Source organism: Desmodus rotundus, chromosome 4 (genome assembly GCF_022682495.2).
Source record: "Desmodus rotundus isolate HL8 chromosome 4, HLdesRot8A.1, whole genome shotgun sequence".
Lineage (NCBI taxonomy): Eukaryota > Metazoa > Chordata > Mammalia > Chiroptera > Phyllostomidae > Desmodus > Desmodus rotundus.
In genome coordinates this window covers 143130171-143153858 of record NC_071390.1, presented here as the reverse complement: position 1 = coordinate 143153858, position 23688 = coordinate 143130171, and the positions used below count along the sequence as shown (strand labels likewise).

Sequence of the window (23688 nt, the reverse complement as noted above, 5' to 3'; positions counted from 1 at the left end):
GCGGGAGTGGGACTGGCAGCTCTAGGATGCGAGTGTGCTCGGCTCCAGTGGATGGCACTTGTTCTGCTGGTCCATGGCCACTTACCAAGTTACTTCAAATTCAGTGGTTTGAAACAACCACCACGTTGCATCTATTTCTTGGGCCATGAATTCAGGTAGCCTTGGCAGGGTGGTTCATCTCTCCCTATGGCATTGACCAGGTCATTGAGGTTTGGCCACCACGTGGTCTGGAGGGTCCCAGATGACAGCACCCACATATCTGGTGCCTCAGCGGGGACATCTGCAAGGCCAGGCAAGGCTGCAACTGTCAGGGTCCTCAATGAGGCCTCTCTGGTGTGGCACTCAGAGGGGGCCGGGATGTCTTACATGGCAGGCGGCTCCCCCAGAGCCAGACCCAAGGAGGATCTGCGAGGCTGGCCATGATGAGCCTCGGAAGTTAGGCGGCATCACCTCTGCCATGTGCCACTGGTCCCACAAGTCACTGAGGGGTGCATGAGACCCCACCTCTGCACGGGGACAGGGACAGAGCGCTGTGGCCATTGTAATTTATCACACTGCCCAATACTATTCCAGAGTGGTTGCACTGATTTCCGCCCCCACCAGCAGTTCATGGACTGCCGTTGTGAGATTTCTAGTACTAACTTTTGTGGTGGTGAAGGACGCCTGTTCACATGAGTATGGAAGCTTCCTTCTTTTTCCCCTCGCCAGCTATAGGGCAGAGTGGTTTTCACTGCTCCCAAAGATTCTGCCTTAATCTCTACAGGGAAAATTTTGAGGCAATTGTCTTAGCTTCTTATCCCCATGTGACAAAGTGTCGCTTGGTTCCCTCTCTCCCTCCTCACCAGGGCCAGCCTGTCTCCCCAACCACGACTTGCCCCATCTTTCCTCAGTCTTCAATTCCCCCAACTCTGCTGCCTCTTTCCTCTCAGACAAAGCTCTCAACTGGACTATCTTAAAAAGTTTTGAAAACTTGAAGTGCACATATTAAGCATTTTGGGTTTTTTAATGTATTTTTAGTGACCGACTCTGAATTATAAAGTTGATCTCAATTCCAAAAGAGAAAGACCTGTGAAGAAGGAAGGGGATATGAGAGACTTATAATTAAACAATTTATATACATACTTACATACATAAACCTACACATACATATACACATATGTAATAGAATCTAAAAACAAAGTAGACTATATTTTCCATTTTCTTCTAGAAGGGTCTTGAAAAGGAGACACGTTTTTCTATTTATGCAATGTGAGTTCCAGGACCTCTCATTATCGAAACCACAAAGAGGAGGGCTGACAGCGATTAAGCTACATGTTCCAGGACGCTTTCCTCGATATCCTACCATACGGACATAGGGTGAAAGGCTCTCCAGAAAGTCCATTGATCATATTCCTGTGTCTGGAGAATCTTCTGGGTACCCAAGTGGTTGACTCTCAGAGGAAAACTATATTTATTGCCTTTTGGAAACATCCCGGTTGTCCATCTTAGTGACAGAAACCCAGGAGTTACTCTGAAATAGAACAGAGGAAGTACAGGATAGAAGAAAAGCCTGTGTTCCCGGCTGGTGGCAGAGCTCTGCAGGGGACCCGCCTCGCAACCGTCTGTGCCCGTGCCCGGTGTCAGGTGTGGCCCAGGCTGAGCCGGCACGGAAGGTAGGTGTGCCTCAGCCTGCTCCAGGTGAGATAGCAGATCTGAGCAACAGCAACAGGATGTTTGGGGTCGTGAAGGTCACATGCTGCTGAGCCACCTGCACATTGTGGCTGTGCCCACCCTCGGGCCCCTGAGGCTTCTCTGACAGACAGTTAGAGCTTATGATTTGTTAGTGGCCACAGTCGGGACCAGGCTCTCCTCTGTTTCCTAGCAGTGAGCAGGACACACAGGGCTTCGCACCTCCCACGCGCTGGCATCCAGGTTTGGTGACCAAGGGCTTGGAACCTACCTGGTCGTGCCTGCAGAAAATCTGCATCGGGAGTGGCTGTGAGCCAGCACACGCTGCAAGGCCATCCACTTGGAATAATGGCAGCTGGACCCCAGGGAACGAGTGTGCTGAAGGGACTGGACGTCTGGGTGACAAATTTGTGGAATTACAGCTTTTCCTGTCACAACATGGCTTAAAGTGCCAGAAAAACCCCAAAGATGGCTGTTCTTGTTCTGTTTCCACAGATGTACTGGCAGCGACTGGCTGCGTGACTGGGGCCAGTCACCCATTCTTCTGAACTTCACTTTCTCCATGTGGACAAATCGGACTGGACTGTGAAGACCCTTTTTGGTACAAACATTCTATTTTATTTCAATGAGACTTGAATAGTAGGCATATAATGAATGCCACATGTTATTATATGCCAGACTGTTTATATAATTCACATAAAAGGTAATTACTGTGCATAATGATCTGAAACCTATTACTTCCACTCTATAGTTTTTAGATGTCTCCATGCTGATACAGGTAACGGCAACTGATTTATTTAAACAGCTGTGTGTAATCTGTTGTATGAATATGTCACATTTTATTTACTCCTCTATCGTTAAAATTTAAGTTGTAGCTAATATTTTACTGTTACAACCAGACTATATATCCATTGCCTTGTACCCTTCCTCCAACAACCCTCCGTGCAGGCCCTGTTATATCAACTCCAATTTTACACACGAGGAGATGGAGGCGCAGAGAACTTAAAGGACTTCCCTAAGGCCGCACAGCTGGGAAGTGGCAGAACCAGGATTCCAAGGGTAGCTGGCTGCAGGGGCTGATCTCTTGCTGCACCACGAGGTCCTGGAGGGTCAGTGTAGTCATCATCCCTGAGGGCTGTCCCAGGGCTGCGCAGTGGCAGGTGGTGGCCCCAGACTGAAAGCCAGGCTTTGTCTGAATCTAAAGTCCATGTTCACCACTCTGCGGCCACAGCTCCCATGTGCCCTTAATAATGGCCAAGCCTTGGAAATGTGAGTGTCAGTCCCAGTGTCAGGGCATTCGTTACATAAACAGTGGCGCAGCCACACTAAACAGCATGCCTTAAATTACAGGGGAGAATGTGTGTGTATACGGGCAGGTGTTCAAATGCATTAAGTGCAGAAAGCAGTTATAAAACAGCGAGTGGCTCAAATTCACCTGCAGTCATGGGAAGAGCAATGGAAAAGAGAGGGAAATACAATTCCAGCGTATCAGGTGGGCCAGCGTGAATGACCGACGATACCAAGTGCGATGAGGAGATGTGGAAGCGGGGGCTTTTATAAACTGCTGGAGGGAGTGCACGTTGGCAAAAGCACTTTGGAAGTCAGCTTGGCACCTTGCAATATTTATACCCTTCGCCCTAGCAGTTCCGGTTCTAAACACACATCCCCAGAACCCGTGAGGACATGCACAGGGCAACCTGTACTGGGGTTTCCTTGCCGCAGTGGTTGTAACAGTAAAATATTAGCTACAACTTACATTTTAACAATAGAGGAATAAATAAAAGTGACATATTCGTACAACAGAGTACACACAGCTGTTTAAATAAATCAGTTACCATTACCTGTATCAGCATGGAGACACCTAAAAACTGTAGAGTGGAAGTAATGGGTTTCAGATCATTATGCACAGTAATTACCTTTTATGTGAGTTATATAAACACATACACTAGACACATACACATATATATACATGTACATATAATAGTCCCTCCATATCCTCGGAGACACATTCCAAAATCCCCAGTAGATGCCTGAAAACGCAGACAGTACTGACCCCTGCACACGCTGTTTTTTCTGTACATTCATGCCTATGATAAAGTTTAGTGGATAAATTAGGCACAGAAAGAGTTTAACAGCAAGAACAATAAAATAGAAAAACTATAACAATACACTACAAAAAGTTATGTGAATGTGGTCTTTTTGATAACCAAGGTGTGTACTAAGTCACCACCAGGTGCCAGGACGGGGGCGGGGGTGGCATCTATGGTGAAGATGCTGGACAAAGGGGGCATTCACATCCCAGGTGAGAAGGAGCAGATGGCGCGAGATTTCATCACAATAATCAAAAGGGCGTGCAATTTAAAATGTATAAATTGCTTATTTCTGGAATTTTCTTCTTAGTATTTTCAGACCGCAGGTAACTGAAACTGCAGAAAGTGAAAGCACGGGCAGGGGGCAGTGCTGCCTACGCACCGCGCCGCTGTGGCCTGGGCAGGGTTCCTGCTACCGGTTACCCTTCGAAGAGGAGAACGGGGAAGGGAGCCGCAGAGAGAAGCGAAGGGATGCCCCTTTACCTGGAGCACTTCCTTCCTACAGACACACGCAGGAACGCAAACACACCCACCCATCGTTACCAGAGGTTCTCATCTGGCCGTGCTGCCGGTGGACAGTGTGGGCTGTCTGTCCCATAACCCGGTTACTCTACACTTGCTGTATTAAAATGGTTTTCACTACCCCCTCCCCAAGTGTGCTTTTATACTTTTATTATAAAATATAAGTATGTATTTTCACGGAGGGAAAATGACCTCAAAATATTCATAGTGGTTATCTCTTGGTGTTGGCATTATGGTGATTTAAATTTTCTCCTTTTTGTATGTCTGTATTTTCTAAATTATCAAAATGGAATATTTATCACTTTCATAGTTAGGGAAAAAGTGAAATACACGTAAATCTAGAACCTCACATGAACCCAGAATCCACGTGAGAAAGGAACTTAGAACCCTGAGTGAGACACTTGCACCCCCTCCCTCTGGTGGTCAGTTTGTCCACCCAGCACTTGAGGGTTAGCTGTGAAAAAAAAAATAGAATTAAGACGGACTCTCCCCTGCCTCTTCCAAAAGAGGGGTTTAGGGTCCGTATTGAACTTTGTAAAACGCAGGGGGCAAGGGCAGGAGGGTGGCAGACCTTTCTGTAGACAAGAGAAGAACAACTTCCACCTCCGTTGCTAGGCCAGCTCGGAGCACGTGTCTAAGAGACGCGCGGCTGAACTGTGTAAAAGTTGCTCTTAAAATATGAACCCTTGACATGATTTTGATTTCTTTATCAAGATGTTTTATTTGAACAGAAGAATTTGTATTGACTGATACTCCCGGTGGGGTGTCCAAGTACACTGTCACCCATTCTCGGGAGGGCAAGGGCAACTGGGGAATATCAGCGCGCTCTGACACACAGGACACGGGTCATCCAACTACGCCCCCTGGAAGTACCTTGTGCAGCCCATGACGCAGGCTGCCGGGCCTCCAGCGTGCATTCAGTATCACGGGGAGTGTTTACTGAGCACCTTCTGGGACCCTGGCACTGGGTACGTCCTGGAAAAACAGCGGTGACCATGACAGACTTGGGGGCCCCCTCTGGGCTCATCCCCTCCACTGAGGGCACCAGCCCTGCCTCTGGGCATGACTCCAGGGCCCTCTGCTCTGATGTGGTAGGCGTGGGACTCTGGCTTCTAAGCCACCCAGGAGACTTGCATATTTAAGCCTGCATTGATTCCTCCGTGGTGGGGGTGGTTGGGGGGTGGAGCGAGGACAGGGACGGGACTGCAGCTAAGTATTGGGGTAATTGCAGCCCACCATCAAGAGAGAAAGAATGTTAGTTTATAACATGATTTATGAATTGCAAGTGTAACAAGTGACTTAAGTCCAGGGTGTATAGCAGGAGGATCTGACCTGGTTTAGGAGCTCACAGGTTTCCCCAAGGAAGCGACAGTAGGCTGAGGCCTAAGAGAGACATAGGGCTCCATCTAGTAATAGGGAGGGAAGGGGGTTCCATGCAGGGTCCTGTAGGTTTAAAAGTGAGGAGCACCTGGCACATTCAGGGATCCAAATGGCGCCAATGTGGCTGGAGCATAAAGAAAGGATGTCCATATGGTTGGTTTATTTTCCTAATTCTTTTTTTAAAAAGAAAAATCACAACTGTAATTGAATAACAATAAAAATTTTTTTTAAAAAGAAAAACCACATCCTTGAAAGCCACATGTCACTGTGAGCATTTGACAGCAATGAGAGGCTTTCTGGAGGTTCTGAGTAAAGCGGCCTGCCGACAAGCTCCGTTTCCTGGGACGTGCACAGCAGCTCCATCGGCAGGGCGGCCGTGGACGACAGCCAGGGAGGAGCAAGCCCTTTGTAAGGCCGGCCGGGGACAAACCAACTCTGCTCCAGCTCTGCAAGGCCAGTGTCTCTGTGACGTGTGCTGCTGGGCTGAGACAGCAGCTGAGCCAGCAGCTGAGCTCTGTCAGGGCCCCTCCATGCGTGTTGATGAGCTGGTTGGTTTTGACGTCCCAAACTCCCTCTTGCTGCTCCCTGTGTTCAGGTTTTATCTTTCAGGGGAACTAGAAATCCTATGTCAAGCACAGTCAAGGAGAGAGGGTCCTGCCCAACTGATCAGTAGGATGGGGAAAATCTGGCTGGACGGAAACAGCCTTCTTGCCTCCGCAGGGCTGCTGGCCCTGCCACGTTTTCTGGGGTAGGACTTTCTCTACTAGCGTCATCACTGGAAGGTCCATTAGGGTGTGTCCTCCGTGACACGTAACTTGGTGGGGGCAGAGAGCACATCAGAGCGATGAGCAGGTTTGTGCTAAGGACTGTGTGAGCCCACTAGCAGGCAGCACTGCCCAGCTCCTGGAGCCGGGCCCCCAGCGTGGGGCAGCGCACAGACGCCCACAGCTCCGGGTGCCGCAGGGCACAGGGACGAGCTCGTACCAGCCAGGGTTCCACACAGCACGAGGGCAGCGCACAGGGTGGACACGCTGCCCAACGCCCACAGGCTCTTTCTCTGATTCTCTCTCTCTAGCTTCCAGGGGGGGAAATTATGACATTTACAGTACAGTGCTAAAATCCACGGATTTTGGAATCAGAAAGATCTGGGTTTGAATCCCGACTTTGCCACTTTAACTCCTTAAATGGGAATATGGATACCCGGTTCACAGGGCTGTTGCAGGGGCTACATGAGATGATGTTAGTCAAACATTTAGCACAGTTCCGGACCCATGGTGTGTTCTCAGTCACCATCTGAACCAGGGAGGAAATACTTTTTTCCTCCCTTATTCCCCTTGCTGGAGCTCATCTGCTCTGCAGGCTGGGCCAGGGACTCTGAAGACTGAATATAAGCATCCCTATGTTCACTGCAGTGTCATTTACAATAGCCAAGATCTGGAAACAGCCCAAATGCCCATCAGTAGATGAGCAGATAGAAAAGCTGTGGTACATGTACACAATGAAACACTACTCAGCAGTACAAAAAGAGGGAACTCATCTTTTGTGACAGCATGGATGGACCTGGAGACTTATATTAAGTGAAATAAGCCTGTCAGAGAAAGACAAATATCATATGATCTCATTTATATGTGGAGTCTAATGAACAAAATAAACGAATGAGCAAAATAGAATCATAGACATAGATAGATACAAGGAACAGACAGACAGCTGTAGGAGGCGGAGACTCGGTGTAAAAAGGGGAAGGGGTTATTAGCCAAAGAACATATGTCCGTGACCCATGGACTTAGACAATGGCGTGGGGATGGACTGAGGGAAGGGGGGCGTCGAGGGCTGGGAGGCGGCAGTGAAAGGGGGAAAATATGGGGAGATCTGTAATACTGTGGACAATAAAAATACAGTTAGAAGAGGGTCAGCCCTGGGTCATGGGCTGCACAAGGTACATTGTTAAGCATTGTAAAGGCTTTCGGACTCTGCCCATTGTTATCCATGGGCTTTTAAAACTGATTGGAGAATGTTTGGAAGTCGGTCCTCCTCAAACCTCAAATTAATATGGCTTTTCATTTCAGACCACCTGTGCCCCTACTGTCTGGTTAGATGAGAACTTCCAAATGACAAAATCAAGAATAAAACTTCCTAATCCCATGCAAGTTAGTAAGATGCAATGTAAAATAAAAATTAAAAGAGGTGGTCATTGAGGTTTTTTAACATTCAAAGCACATTAGCAATTTCTTATTGCCTCAAATAGTTTGAGGTTCCCTAAACATACTTTAAAAAGGACATAGCTATGCTGATGTCTCCCAGTCATTTTGAAGAGTCTCTAAAGGGGACCTCAAATGCAGCCACCAGGCAGTCCATGAGCTGTGGCCACCACAGCTGGCTGCTGCCCCGCTCTCCTACAGGCTGTGCAGCTCTGGCTGGTGCTGGTCCCTGGCTGCAGTGATGCACCAGTGGGGGGCGCGCGCACACACACACACACACACACTGCTGCCACGGCCTTTGGAGGGGACAGGACAGTGCTAGGGTACCTGACGGGGCTGGGAGAATGGCTGCCACACTCTACTGTATCACCTCCTCACTTCTCCCCCAAACCTGAGCCTGCTCTAAACTGTCTTCAGAAGGGCTCAGTCTGCTTCTGGCCTCTGATCTTTTTCCATAATTCCTTAGAGACTTGCACGGGGAGGGTTCCTTACTGGGATAGTTCAAACCCCACCCAGGGGCCGGGAGAACTGAGGCCTGCCTGCCTCTCTACAAAACAAACGTTCTGTGTACATGGGTGAACGCGAGCAGGTACAGGAACGTCATCTACCCTGAGAGCACCGGGCGAGCCCCAAGGGCCCCATCTCGTGGGCGTCACCACGCATCTCTCCAGCACACAGGCACGATGCACGGCGGGCTGGCTCTGATTTGTAATAGCAAAGCCGGAATTGCTAACTGAAAGTCAGCCTGAATCAGGTTAAAAGGCAAAATAAGTGAGAAGGTAGACAAAGTTACTTGAAAACACATTACAATACCTATCACCATAGAGTGCACAATCATTAACAATAGTAACTCGAAAAATTAATTTTTGGATTAATATTCTTTCAGAGATTTATTAGAACCAATAAGAAAAAATTATTTTAATTTATTTAGTTTTAGAGGGGAAGGGAGGGAGAAAGAGAGGGAGAGAAACATCAATGTGTGGTTGCCTCTCGTGTGCCCCCGACTGGGGACCATGCCCGTACCCCAGGCACATACCCTGACTGGGAATCAAATCAGCAACCCTTTGGTTCACAGGCCAGCACTCAATCCACTGAGTCACACCAGCCAGGGCAGAAAATTTTAAATTCATGGAAAACATTGTTAAGCAAACGGAGTAACCATACTGATCTAAATGAATCAGGAAAATATGTCCCAATTTGGAAACAACATTTTAAAAAATACATAAAATTCATAAAAAGCCCTATGACTCATAAATGTCACCATTCTTGCCAAAACACATTAAAAAAAATATGGTAAGTGAACAAAATGCTTAAAGGCATATAAAAGTTGCAGAATTTCTTTTTTTGGGTGGGGAGGCTTAATAAGTTTATTTTTTTCTTTTTTTATTGTTGTTCAAGTACGGTTGTCTCCATTTCCCCCCACCGCTCCCCCTAACCCCAAGATATCCCCACCCCCCACCCTCAATCCTACCCCTTTTTGGCTTTGTCCATGTGTCCTTTATACATGTTCCTTGATGACCCTTCCTCTCCCCCCAAGTATTCCCTCCCCCTCCTCTGGTCACTGTCAGTGTGTTCTTTATTCCAATGTTTCTGGTTCTATTTTGCTTGCTTCTTTGTTTTGTTGATTAGGTTCCACTTATAGGTGAGATCATATGGTATTTGTCTTTCACCACCTGCCTTTTTTCACAAAATTTCTTTTTTACGATTTATTACTTCATTTTTTACTATCATTTCACCAGTGATTATTCACTGTCATAAGCTATCAACCTATTTGTTAAGGGCAGACTGCTCATTGGGGGGTCTCTGGGGTCCCCAGTGGCTTACTATCCAAGGCAAAACAATACCTAAAACATTACCTCTGACATTGAGAGCGCCGCTTAATTTCCAGCTTTAGTTAAGGTTTCACCAGCGACTGACGACATTTTGCAGGGGGTTGTGCAGTAACCATACCTCGGCTCTTCTTCCCAGTGTGCCCTGCTTTGGGATTGCCTGAGGACCCCCCTCTGCACTCATTGTTCCAACTCTCGCATGATAGTACGGGGGGGGCACATGTCTTAGACAAGGGGGAAATGACCACCGAGGGCCTCTAGTAGCAGATCCTTCCACTCCTGACTCAAACCCAGGACCCAGGGGTGGTAAGCTTGGGTTATTTCTGCTGGGGATATTTCTTCTCTGTTGTACCTCGTATGTTGACTCGTCCAGGCGTTGATACCCTGTCCAGATCAGTCTGCCCCTTGCCATTTTTATCCCCTGTGCTCACACCCTTTGAGGTATCCCTGGGAAGAAGAGTGCGGCAAAAGAGGCATCTCGGATGTAAAACGTCAGCATAGCTGCCTCTGGGGGTCTGAGAGTGAGAGCCCACTGAGCAGGCAAGAGCCTCTCCCACTTCAGACCAGCCCTGGCCCTGCTGGAGTCCACACCCCTAGTTCTCCATGTTCTGCTCGAGGACAGTCAACGGGGATGAGGTGATGCAGGACAGCCACTCACTCACACAGAGGACCGCCACAGTTTCTGCAACTCTCAGAGACTCCTCTAGTCCATTCTTCTGCCTGAAATCAGGATCATACCTGAACTGCTATGCAAATTGATCGCCTTGTTTTTGCAAAAGAGAAACCATTTCACATAATTTCCACTCATGAAGACCATCTAGTGGAGGGACTGACCTAGGGATTCGGGAACGGTGGGTATGGTCCTGGCCATCACTGGCTAGTGGAGTCTCTCTGAGGTTCTGTTTGTTCCCCTGGAAAATCCACAGGGTTGCATCCAATGACTTCTCATTCTCTTCTTTCTGTCGCCGGCATTTTATGGTTCTAGGAGTCTGTTGCTCTGGGAATAGCGCTGACAGGATGGTACCTTTTGGCAAAGCGCCTTGTGGGCTGTGGCTGGGTGCCGGGGAGAGCACAGACGCAGCAGGTCTTCGGCCAGCACCTGCCCGGCCAGGTGCTTATTTATGAAGACATTAGTCCCAAGCAATGGAGACTCCAGGGCAGTCCTGGTGACTCCCAGGGGCATGTCCTTAGGACAAGGTACCAAGTTCAGTGCTAAGGTTAATAGATGCACCAGCCCTGAGAGCTGCCTTCCAACACTTGAGATGCCTCGTGATTCCAAGGGCTGCAGGACCGGTGAAGACGGCGCGCAGAGCAAAGCTGTGCCTGCGACTGTGAGATCAATCAAGCAGCCATGTTTATGTTGTAAAGTGTAGAAAATAGATGATTTTAATTGCTAATTGTTCTCGAGACCCCTACCAAGATATTTGTTTTAAATGTGGCCTAAATGTTCTTGATAGGCATGGTGGAGGAATTACAGTTTATTCAGAGGCTGACGTGCTGCTGATTGAAGTACAAAGAAGAGTAATCAAGGTTGGTTTTTTTAATATGGCTTTTAACATTTACAAGGAAAATGATTTCAAGGGGTATGTGCTGGAAAGAAATAAGCTGTAAACAGTTACCAATCAGCCAAATACTCCGATTACGAAGAATATTTCCTCCACTCTCATCTCTTACCACCGCTCCCCCATAATCAGCATCTCAATGTAGGAGGAATTATTCTTTTGTTCGTAACTCTGGGGGAAGGAGAAAAAGGGTCAGATGGAAGGGCATCCATGCTCTGGGACTGCAGGACCTCATCTTGGACAACTTTACAGACAAAAACCTTCCTCTCTGACACAGGCAAGGAGGCAGCCTTGTGAGAGGCTCCCATTCAGAAGAAATGAGCAGAAGCAGCTCAGTGTGGGCCTGCCCTGGAGGCCAGCCTCCGAGCCCTGCTCCCCACAACTAGACTGGATGGGGGAACGGGGCTCAATTTGCGCGTTGTTATTATGGAAGAAAGGTCAGAGAGTATGAGAAGAGGAAATCGGACAGATGTAGAAAGCAAGTGTGTGGACTACCGATTCTTTGAAGAATGTGGCCTAGGGTCCAGGGACTAGGAATGTCCCATGTCCTAGGTGGACATGGTTGCCTGAAAGGGTTTCCTCCCTTCCATCCCAGACTCAGACCCAGGTTCAGGTGCTGTGACCCACACAATGGCAGCCCGACCTCCGGACCGCTGGGTAAGGAAGGGGAAACGGAGATGGACTCCAGTCCCGGGCCAGTGGTCCAGTCTTTGCGGTCTACGTGAGGAAACTGTGCTGGGGTTTGGGTGAGCCCACTGGGTGGTGAACACGTCCACGTGCTGGGAGGGTGAGGCATCCTGAGTCACAGGGAGAGAGCTCAGACTCTCTGCTTTGGGACCTCAGCCGATGTGTCTCTTCACTCACTGGTCTCGATTTGTACCCTTTAGAAAAAAACTGTAATAATAAGCACGGTATTTTCCTGAGTTCCGTGAGTCATTCTAGAGAATTATTGCACCTAAGAGGAATGGTAGGAGCATGCTTGAATTTGAAGGCTGTTGGTCAGAAGTGCGGGTAGCCTAGGGTCTCCCAAACTTGCAGCTGGCCTCTGAATGAGGGCAGTGGTATTGGGGACTGTGCCCCAAACCTGTGGAGTGGGTGCTGACTGGGAGCTGGCATCTGAACTGCATCGCAGCATCGCAGTCCATACTTATTTACTATTTTATTTGTGCTGTTTAACGTTAATATTTAATATTATGTGATAATATTAAGATTTTGTTCACTTTAAAATAATTAAAACTTAATTTATTTACTAATTACAGTTGACATACAATATTACATTAGTTTCAGGTGTACAGCATAGTGAGTAGACATTTATGTAACTATGAAGTGAGCACCCTGATAAGTCTAGTGCCCATCTGACCCCGTACATGGTTATTACGGTATTATTGGCTATATTCCACATTCTGTACTCGGCATCCCCATGACTATTCTGTGACTGCAAATCTGTACTTCGTAATCCCTTCACCCTCTTTCACCCACCCCTCAAACCCTCTCCCATCTGGCAACCATCAGTTTGTTCTCTGAATCTGAGTTTGTTTCTGTTTTGTTTGTTCATTTACTTTGGTTGTTTAGATTCCACAAGTAAATGAAGTCATATGGTGTTTGTCTTTCTTTGTCTGACTTATTTCACTTAGCACAAATCCTCTAGGTCTGTCCCTGTTGTTTCAAATGGCAAGACTTTATTCCTTTTTTATTTCAATCCTCACCTGAGGATATTTTTTCATTGCTTTTAGAGAGAAAGGAAGTGTGGGGCGGGGGAGAGGAACAGCAATGTAACACAGAAACACCAATCAGTTGCCTCTGGTAGACTCTCTGACTGGGGGCCAGCCCTGCAACCTCTTGGTGTACAGGACGATGGTGCAACCAACTGAGCCACACTGGCCGGGGCAAGATTTCCTTCTTTTAAATGGCTGAGTAATATTCCATTGTATACAGGATGGGGCAAAAGCAGGCTTACAGTTGTCAGTATGCAAAACACAGAGTTTATTCCTGTGTTATCATTTGTTAATTATTGTATTGTTTTCCACATGAACATTGTTTTCCACATTGTTTTCTTTACAGTGGTAAAGCTACTTTGCCCCACCCTGTACGTGCAGTGCATCTGTATCGCTTTATCGATCGATGGACACCTGGGCTGTTTCCGTACCTTGGCTATTGTAGATAATGCTGCAGTGAACGTACTGGGGCACATATCATTTCAAATTAGTGGTTTGGATTTCTTTAGATTAATACCTGGATGTGGGATTGCTGGGTCATATGATATTTCTATTTTTAATTTTTTTAGGAACCTCCATAATGTTTTCCATAGTGGCTATGTTAATTTACAATTCCACCAACAGTGCATGAGGGCTCCATTTTTCCCACATAATCGCCAACACTTGTTCACTGATGTATTGATGGGGGTCATTTTGACATGTGTGAGGTGCTTTCTCATTGTGGTTTTGATTGCACTTTCCTGATAATCCATTTGTTCACCTTCTTTTCATGGATTTGTGTGCCACAGAATATCATGTTGGAGAAATATCTATTCATATCCTCTGCCCAAAATGCTCCCGCATTTTGATATTCCTTACAGATCTGAAGATATAAGTTAAAACAGTCACTTATGGGGTGTTTTGGGTTTTTTGTTAACAAAGAAGAGTGGATGTGTAACCAACCACCAACACATAATCCAGTGATCATTTCTTTAGCCATAACTCTCAGTAGTTATTCAAACAAGTCACTGGCTTCATACTCTTAATATATATACATACACACATATATGTATATACATACACACATATATACATACACACTTTTTACACTGTGTATATGTGTACTAATTTGATGATGAAGAGATAGGCATGAAGTTCCTGAATATGAGGTTAATCTCAAAGTCATTAACCCATAAAAAATGATTAAGATTCTCTTCTGTGGCCGGAGAAAACCATACCTGGAGAGAGAAAAATGACAGTCTACTAAACTGCTTAATTCTTCCACCTGCATTACTCGGCACTTCAGTGTGAGAGAGGCATTGTTAGTACTCGGTTCACAGGACGGAGGCCTCCAGAAAGTTAGGTAGACTGGGGCAGCAGTAACTGTTGCTTTTTTGGGGAAAAGTCCTTAAATGAAAATGTGATAGGGGTGAAAGCTGTGGCAAACACTCCTGCAATCAGGAAATCCTTGGGGAAAAGTGCTGCAGAGGTGGACACAGAATGGGTCAAAGGAAGCTATCTGATTAGTTAGTACTTTCTGAATTTTCTTCTTTCTAACCTCTTGGTCCAGGGAACTATATTTGAGATTCTAAGAGATCCCAAGAGTCTGAATTGCATGGTCTCTGACAGTTAGGTTGCCTTCAATTTCTTTGTTTCAAGTGGGTGAGATGCAGACAAGAAGGAAGGAAGCGAAGCCAAACAGAGTTTGCCTTCTAGAAAGAAACAGAAAGTCACAAAAATGGAAATCAACATTTCATATCAAAGAAAAATGGCCACCATATAAATATACAAGTGTTCTTCCTGGAATTCCTTTCCTTCTAGAATAAGTGCATTTCCTCAATTATACAGCAATAAAGAATGAAGTAGTAGAATCCAACAGACTGGCAAAATGAATTTGGCACCAGGGATTTCTTTTTAACCAATAGTATAATAGCTAGCAAACGGAATATGTGGTCTTTAATAAGGATTTATATTTTTTATAATATGATGATAACCAGCTGTTAATGGTGATTTATATTTTTGTAACAATATCTCAACTGGCTATAATATAATGAATATACTTTAAAACCCACTAAAGTTTGGGAGCCAGAATACAACAGATAATTTGTATTCACAGCCAGCCTCCAGCACAAAACATCTTGATTTACCAAGTACCACAGGATGAGTCCAAGAAGGCTATTAGGGCTTCAGCCAGAACCACCACCTTCCAATAGTTCACCAAAATGACAAAAACAAAGGGAAGGAGGAGAAGAACCCATTACAAGTTCTCTAGGCCTATTAGGAAGCATGGAGCTGTTCCTTTGGCCACATGCATGTGAATGTACAAGAAAAGTGATATTGTAGACATCAACGGAATGTCCCACCAGAGTTACAATGGCAAAACCAGAAGAGTCTATAATGTTACCCAGCATGCCTAACCTTAGGGTGCTGGGTAAACAAACAAGGTTAAGGGCAAGGTTCTTGTCAAGAGAATTAATGTTTGCATTAAGCATATCAAGCCTGAAGCACAAGGAGGAAAGGATTAGAAAAACTGTGGGAGAGGTTATATGATTGCATAAAATTATTAACATTCAGCAAATTGTACACTTAAAATAAGTGTACATAAGTATAGCATTTTGCTATATGTAAGTAATTTGAAAAAGAGGAGTCCTTGATTCTGATTGCAGGCCATAGGAGCTACAACAATGAGAAGAGGACTGGACGTGGGGTCTCAAGACCTGTGTTGCAGTCCTGACTTGGCTTCTTATCCCTTATCTGATTTTGGGTAATTTATTTAAGCTTCCTGAACTTCCATTTCAAATATAAAATAGAAATAAACATACTGTCTTTGTCTCCCTCACATGGACATTTGTGAAGGCAAAGTTAAAACTGGAGACAAAAAATTGTAGGCTATTACTCAGGAGCAATGAGTAGTTAGCAGCATACCAGCACTCTCATCCAGAAAAGCTACCAGAGCTAGAGGAAATATCGAAATTATCTCTTTGTAGGCAGCAGAAATCTTCTGCAGTAAAGATTCCTATATTCGTTTTCTATTGCTGTTGTAACAAATAACCACAATGTGGTGGCTTAAAAAACAGCCTTATCTCATGTAACTGTGCGAATAGAGTCTCACTGGGGTAAAATAGATTTCTGGAGGCTCTAGGGGAGAATCCACATTTTTGCCTTTTCTGGCTCCTAGAGGCTATTGATGTCTCTTGGTTTGTGGCTCTCTTCCTCCATCACCAAAGGCAGCAATATCGCACCTCTTTGACCATTCTTCCACCAGCACATCTTTCTCCATCCTCAGCCCTGACAGTTCTCCACTTTAAGGATTCATGTGATTAGAACAGACCCACCTAGATAATCCAGGACAATCTGTCTCCCTGTGTCAAGGTCCTTAACCTATTCACATCTGCAGAGATCTTTTTACAGGTTTGAGGACTAGGATTTGGATGTCTTTGGGGAACAATTGTTCTTCCCAGCACAACTCCAGGGAGAGAAGAACCCCAGAGACCACTCATATCCTGGGATCATTAGCCAGTCATGACCTCTGACAAAAGTCTGGGCTTTGTGCCCACAAAAGGCCCAGGGATACAGAGATAAGCAGAGCATTAAGCAGACTTGGAGCCCCTAAGAAAATGGCTAGTTTTCCTCCAAACACATTTGCTGAATGTGGAGCCTGTGTGGGTTAGGAGGCTAAAACCTTAAGTGGAAAGCCTCTGAAATGCGGAGCATTGTTTTTCATCAGTTTTGTGAGCAGAGATTAAAAGTTCAAACTGCTTTAGGATGAAGGGCCTCATAGAATACACAGGCTGTCAGTTGACCGTCAGGCTAGAAGGTCAGGGGTAAAACAAAGGTAGACTGAGCTTTATCAGGTGTACAACCAGCTTCTGGATATGCAATTTAACACAGTCTCTGATTGAATTAAAATAGTGGCCACCACTCTTATCTACCCATCACAGAGAAAAGCATATCCTCTCTAGAGAAAGGTAATATCAGAGAAGATTGCAATATATGTATATTTTATCCCCACCGGAGGACATGCTCATTGATTTTAGGAGCGGGGAAGGGAGGGAGAGGGAGAGGAATATGGATGTGAGAGAGCAACATCCATCAACTGTTGCCTTTCCCACATACCCCAACCAGGGACCGAACACGAGACCTAAGTATGTGCCCTGACTGGAAGTTGAACCCACAACCTTGCGGTTTACAGCACAATGCTCCAACCAACTGAGCCACACAGGCCAGGGCTGAGAGTGTAATATTTTAAGAAGACATAATATCTGAAATTCAATTAAAAAACTCCTGGACATTCCAAATGGCAAGAATACATGATTAAAATCAAGTGATAAAATATACCCATAGGTGATCCAGACAGCAAAGTTTAGCTAGCAAAGGCTTTTAAAACTATGCTTAATATGTTCAAGGGGAAAAAAAATCAAAAATGCAAAGGAAAAATACACCTATGGAAAACTTCAACAGAGAACTGGAATCCACAAGAGAATCAAATAATTATTTTTAGGACTGAAAGAAGTACAATAATTAAATTAAGAACTCATAAGATGTGTCTAAGAGCAGACTAGACATGCAAAAGGAAGAGACTGGTAAATTAGAGAGCACATTGACAGAAAACTTCCAAACTGAAGTACAAAAATGTAAAAGAATGAGAAAATACAGAAAAAAAGTCTGAGAGATATATGGAATGCAATAATAAATGGTCTAAAATTTGTGTGATTGAAGTTCCAGAAGGAAAGGAAAGAGAGTAGGGGAAAAGCAATAGAGAAGACATAGTAACAGAATTTTCCAAAACTAACAAAAGTATCAATCTAAGATTCACAGAGTTCTACGAGTCTTACATGCAATAAATACAAAGATAACCACAACAAGGTACATCAAAAACTGCTGAAAACCAAATAAAAGAAGAAATTCATAAAAACAGCTGGGGAGGGAGGGAAACACATTACTCTCAAAGGAGCAACAATAACAACTACTAATGATTTCTCAGAAGGAACAATGGAAGCCATAAGACAATGGAACATTAAAACTTTAAAATACCAGAATAAAATTTCTCCAAATTAGAATTCAATATCCAGGGAAAATAACTCCTTAAAAATGAAAGGAGACCAAACTCACAAAAATTTACTAAATATGTGCAATTTTTGTATATACATTTTTCCTTAATAAACCTTTAAAAGTGAAAGGAGAATAAATACATTTCTCACCAACAAAAACCAAGAAGATTTACCACTAAGAATCATGAACTAAAAGAAACAGTAAAAGGAGTCCTTGAGGCAGAAGAAAAATAATCACACAGGAAAACATGGGAATTCAGGAAGAGATGAAGAGCAACAGAAAGTTGCAAATGTTCAGGTAAATACACATGACATTGGCATGTACATTAACAACATGTGGGGTTTCAAATGTGGGCAAAATTAAACACAACAACAGTAACACGAAACATGGGAGGGTGGTAATGGAATTTAAAGTGTTCGAACATTAGCATTCTTGCAGAAATAAAAAGTAATAATTTTCATATGGCCATAATAAGTTAAGAATGCATGCTGTGATTTCCAAGGTAGCCACTAAAAGAAAAATTAAATCATGTATTACAAGTGAATAGAGAAAAATGGAGTCATTAAATTTTCTTTCTGCCTGTCAGTCCCAAATAAAATGATTTAAACACTTTCAACAGCAAATTATTCAAGACTCTCAATTTATAACCCACTTCAGTTGCCATTAGTATTAGTATAAACAAATGCCTACAACCATGTGATCTATTTATTTTTGGCATTTGATTTAGTCTTTTTTTATAAAAGAGCAAATTCATAGACTTAGATAAAAAGGAAACATAAATTTTAGTAAATATTTTATTTGAACATTTTGAAGTTTAACTTTGTAGACATTTTTATTCATTATCGCTGAAATCTAACATGCTCCCGTTGGAACTTATTTGAGGGCCACAAGGTTGGACCTACAATGCTCAAAGACATTCTAAAATTTTGAAAAAGAATCACGCATCCCATCCATCACCATATGTGTCTCCCAAAGCACAGCTCTTCCATAATCCTACTCCTCGGTGCTTCAATGCTGGATTGTTGATTAACCCCCTATTTCCCTTCCTCTTTTGCACTTGACCCCTCGTCTATATATGTCCACAAAGACTTAACCACAATGGAAACTTCAGGGTAGTTTTATAGAAATTTTGTGGCTTATAGTTCATTAGCCTCATGATGTCCCCAGAGAGCCATGCCCTCGGGTCCCAGGCAGAGCCTACAGGAGCCAATTGGCTGGAAACGGCTGTCCCTCTGACATTCGGTGACATTCCACAGTTAAGAGCAGGAGTCAGGGTCAAGTTCATTCCAGATAAGTTAGAGATGCTGTGACTTGCTTCATTCCAGCAGCAAACTTAGCCCAGTTCGAGATTAAATAAACAAGTCAGTCAGGTGAATTTTGAAAATTGAGGGTGTAAATGAAGGAGTGGCAAGGGAAGGGGACTCTTGGAGAGTATCAAGGTTTCCCTGGTTTGAACTTCAGCGCCACACTGTTGATGCAGAACCTCTGACCAGAAGGCCCAGGTCCATCAGGAAACACATGGCCAAGGTGAGCTCCACACTGCAAAGGAGAGAGGCCTCTGTCATTTCTCCAATGAGAAAAAAGCTCTTTATATTGTAAAAGTAGACGGACAAACTAGGCCTATGTGGCCACCCAGTGTTTGACATCAGTGTGGGGAAAAAGTCTATGGAATTTGTTTAAGAAATGAAAGACTGCAAAGATCAGCAGTGGTATATAGCTCTCTGTTTTGTCATCGAGAATGCAAGCATGTTATTAAATTAGGCCTTGATTAACTCATCCATAAAATAGGAATAATAATAATTTTAGCTATTTAATAGAGCTGTAGTGATGATAAATTGATATAATGCATATAAAGCATTTACCCAATTCCTGGGTAATTACTCAATAATGTTGTTGTAGCCAGTGTATCACTATTTTTTAATTGAAGATAAGACTACGCTCTGTTTATCTGCTTGCCTTGGTGTTTGCAAAACCAGAGCATTTGAGCACGCAGGGTGTCTGTTGTCTGGGTTTAAGCGCTCTCCTCTACCTAGCTCACAGAGGGAACTGTATACTGCTGTCACCTGCAGTGTCGCTCTGTCACTGACACGCTGCAGACTGGGGAAGAAGATGGAGAGATGCCAACCACACTAGGCCTTTGCTGCCTGTCCCTGTTCAAAAGAGTGTGAAGGGCCATGAGATATCACCTCACACCTGTCAGAATGGCCATCATCAACGAGTCCACAAACAAGTGCTGGGGAGGATGTGGAGGAAAGGGAACCCTTGTGCACTGTTGCTGGGAGTGCAGACTGGTGCAGCCACTGTGGAAAGCAGTAATGGAGACACCTCAAAAAATTAAAAATGGAATTGCTTTTTGACCTAGCAATTCCACTTCTGGGAAGATATCCAAAGAGGCCCTGAACACTAATTCAAAAGAATACGAGGTCTGTCCGGAAAAAATCCAGCTATTGTTAATACAATGAGAATAGTTTGCGCACATTGATGTAATCTGGCAGCCAAGGAGAGTGGACTGGAATGTGCATGTGTGAACAGTGACAGCTGCACTGCACTAGTCAGTGGGGGCAGTAGACACCACTGAGTGAGCATGTGTACTATGTGGCTCTGGCATGCAAAATGACTGAGTATGTAGAGCAATGAATCTGCATCAAATTTTGCATTAAGCTTGAACGTTCCTCTGCAGAAACTATTCACGTGATTCAGAAGGCCACAGCCATGGGCAACTGGTGATTGGCAGCTTCATCATGACAATGTACCCACTCATGCATCATGTCTCATGCAGAGTCCTTTTGCGAAACCATCAAATCACCCAGGTGTCTCAGCCCCTACCCAGCCCAGATTCGCCACCCTGCAATTTCTGGCTTTTCCCAAAACTAAAATCATCTTTGAAAGGGGAGAGATTTCAGACCATCAGTGAGATTCAGGGGCAGCTGATAGCAATTGGGAGAACTGTGTGAGGTCCCAAGGAGTCTACTTTAAAGGGGACTGAGGTGCCATTGTCCTCTGTACAATGTTTCTGGTATCTTGTATCTTCTTCAATAAATGTCTCTATTTTTCATATTATATGACTGGATACCTTCTGGACAGCCTTCATATATGCGTCCCCATGTTCACTGCAGTGTTATTTATAATAGCCAAGATCTGGAAACAGCCTAAGTGCTCATCAGTAAATGAGTACATAAAAATGTGTGGAACATTTACACAACGGAATATTACTTGACCATAAAAAAGAAAAAATCTTATCTTTTCTGACAGCATGGATGGACCTGGAGATTATTATGCTAAGTGAAATAAGCCAGTCAGAGAAAGATAAATACTATACGATCTCACTTATATGTGGAATCTAATTAAAAAAACAAAGAAACTGACAAAATAGAAACGGAGACATGGGTACATGGAATAGACTGACAAATGTCAGGGGGTGGGGATGGAAGGGAGGGAATAAAGGAAGGTAAAGAGATTAGCTAAAGAATATATGGGCTTAGCCCATGGACGGAGACAATGGCATGAAGGCTAGGGGAAGGGAGAGTGGGGGCTGGGTGGAGGTAGGCAAAGGAGGGGGCGAGGATGGAGATCATCTGTAATAGTTTCAACAGTAAATTTATTTTTAAAGGTGAAGGGATTAAAAAGTTACAAAGCAGTCACAGGAATGTAAAGTACAGGTGGGTACTAGAATTATCAGGGAGATCACTTCATAAGCTACAGAATTGTCTAACCTCTATGCTGTACACCTGAAACAAATACGTATTTAAAAACAACAGATACCAGTGTGGTGATAGCCAGAGGGAAATGAGGGTAGGGGAGGTGGAAGTGGGCAAAGGGGGGATAAATGGGGACAGAAAGAGACTTTGCTTTGGGCAATGGGTTATGATGCAGTGTGCAGATGATGTTTCAGTGAGTTGTACAGTTGAAAATTGTATGATTTTGTGAACCAATGTCACCCCAATAAGTAAAAAAAAGAATGTGAAGGGCCAACTCTTTCTTTCATATTCTCACTCAGTGCCCAGCTCCGGAAGGCTAGAAGCAGGACAGGCTACTCAGAGAGAGTGGCTCAGGAAGGTTCTTTCTCTAACCTACCCAGAATGATGGGGGACAGATCGAAGCAGCATGAGCAGAAACCCGATGGGCTTCGGTGACAACTAGATGTGCCAAGGACAGAGAGTTCTTTGTGACGCTTAGGGGAGCATCAGGGAGAACCGAACAGACAAAACATAGAAACTCACTTGCTTGCAGACAACCTCTGTGCGAACTGATCCTAACGAGGTGTCCACACGTCTCAGGATTCCTGTGTTACTTTCATCAGAGCCGGACATTCCATGCGCCTCAGAAAACGAGGGCCATCCAGTGCCGGAGCAATACTTTTTCTCAGAACTACGGAAGACATCCCCAAGCTACAGCTGCTGAGACCATTATTAACACACAAGTAGCATTTCTGCCCCAACCAATTTTTCTACCCAGCAGATCTGATTCCCTCCCTCCTCTGCCACATCCCAGGGCCAGTTATGTGACAATCAATTCTGCAGGAATTTTGCCCACTGCACCTTCACTATTAAAAACATAGTCCCATTGCAGTGAAAGGATTTCTTGTTCCTTTGATTCTAAAGGCTTCCCTCTCAAAGTTCGACAAGGACCTAAAAACACTAGGAGCTTTGTGAACTGTGTTGCGTATGAAGAAACACAGATTGGATCCATGTGTCCTAAATGTAGAAAAGGGGGACATTACAATGAAAAAACAGTGGTCGAAGGAGGGCATCGTGAGCGGGAAGTGTCAAGAGAAGTGTGAGATCTGATGAAACAGCCACTTGCAGCAACAGAAACTTCAGTTTATCTAAACACAGATGTCTGACTGCCTGTGGGAATCCAAGAGCTACCCCTGCCACTTCGCAGCTGTGTGAAATTGGGCAAGCTGCTTCACCTCTCTAAGCCTCAGTTTTCTCATCTGTAAAATGGGGATAATACCTACCTTATGGATATGTTTTGAGAATTTGAAGAGCACATAATAAGTTCTTATGAGTGAACGTTCACTATAGTTGTTATTATTAATAAATAAGCCTGGTCAGTCACTGCAGTGAAGCTTCCTGGGGAAGGCTCACAGGGACCAGTGATGCTGAAGGCTGGGAGGGCCAAAGGAAGAGAAGGGCAACAAGCAATCTGCCCACCAAAGACCCAGTAAGTGCTTTAAAAGAAGCCTCTCTTAAACAGCACTAGGAAAAAAGATTTTTCCATTTTAAATGGCAGTGAGATGGCTCCAAGGAAAAATGAGAAGGAATGAATTATAAACCTTGCAAAAAAGCTTAACGAAGTAAAAAAAAAAAAAATCTGGCAAATAATCATTTCCCTAGACTATGAACGGGGAAAGCAGCTCAGTTTAGAGCACAAACCTCAGTAGAAACATCTAATGCGATGCAGCGATTCTCCAACATTCTGGTTTCAGGATCCCTTAATACTAAGAACATATTAAGGATTGCTGAGAGTTTGTGTTTACATGAGTTATGTATATCAATATTTAACAAACTATAAACTAAAACTGAGAATGTAAAAAATATGTAGATACTATTTTTAATTTTTTAGAGTCACTTATTTTTAAAAGCAATAAAGTTATTACATAATATAAATAACATTTTTAAGAAAAAAAAGTAAAAACAAAAAGACAAAAAATAAATGACACTTCGTTAGATGGTTATACTTTCCAAAAT

General features: G+C 44.2%; 1 protein-coding gene across 4 annotated transcripts in view; it reads right to left on the bottom strand.

Moving 5' to 3' along the window:
• Positions 1 to 11820: 11820 nt before the first annotated feature.
• The window catches only part of MSRB2 (methionine sulfoxide reductase B2), a 30153-nt gene continuing 18285 nt past the window's right edge, over positions 11821 to 23688 (bottom strand). For 2 of the 4 annotated variants that reach the window (XM_045183915.2, XM_024576320.3), the window contains 2 exons: positions 22216 to 22363; positions 19323 to 19534 (listed from right to left, as the gene is read on the bottom strand). In XM_045183915.2, coding sequence (XP_045039850.2) covers positions 19430 to 19534; positions 22216 to 22363 — 253 coding nt within the window. In that variant the 3' untranslated portion in view covers positions 19323 to 19429. Of the gene's footprint in view, positions 12131 to 19322; positions 19535 to 22215; positions 22364 to 23688 lie in introns of those variants that run through there. The other 2 variants (XM_053922668.2, XM_045183923.2) reach the window with 2 other exon arrangements.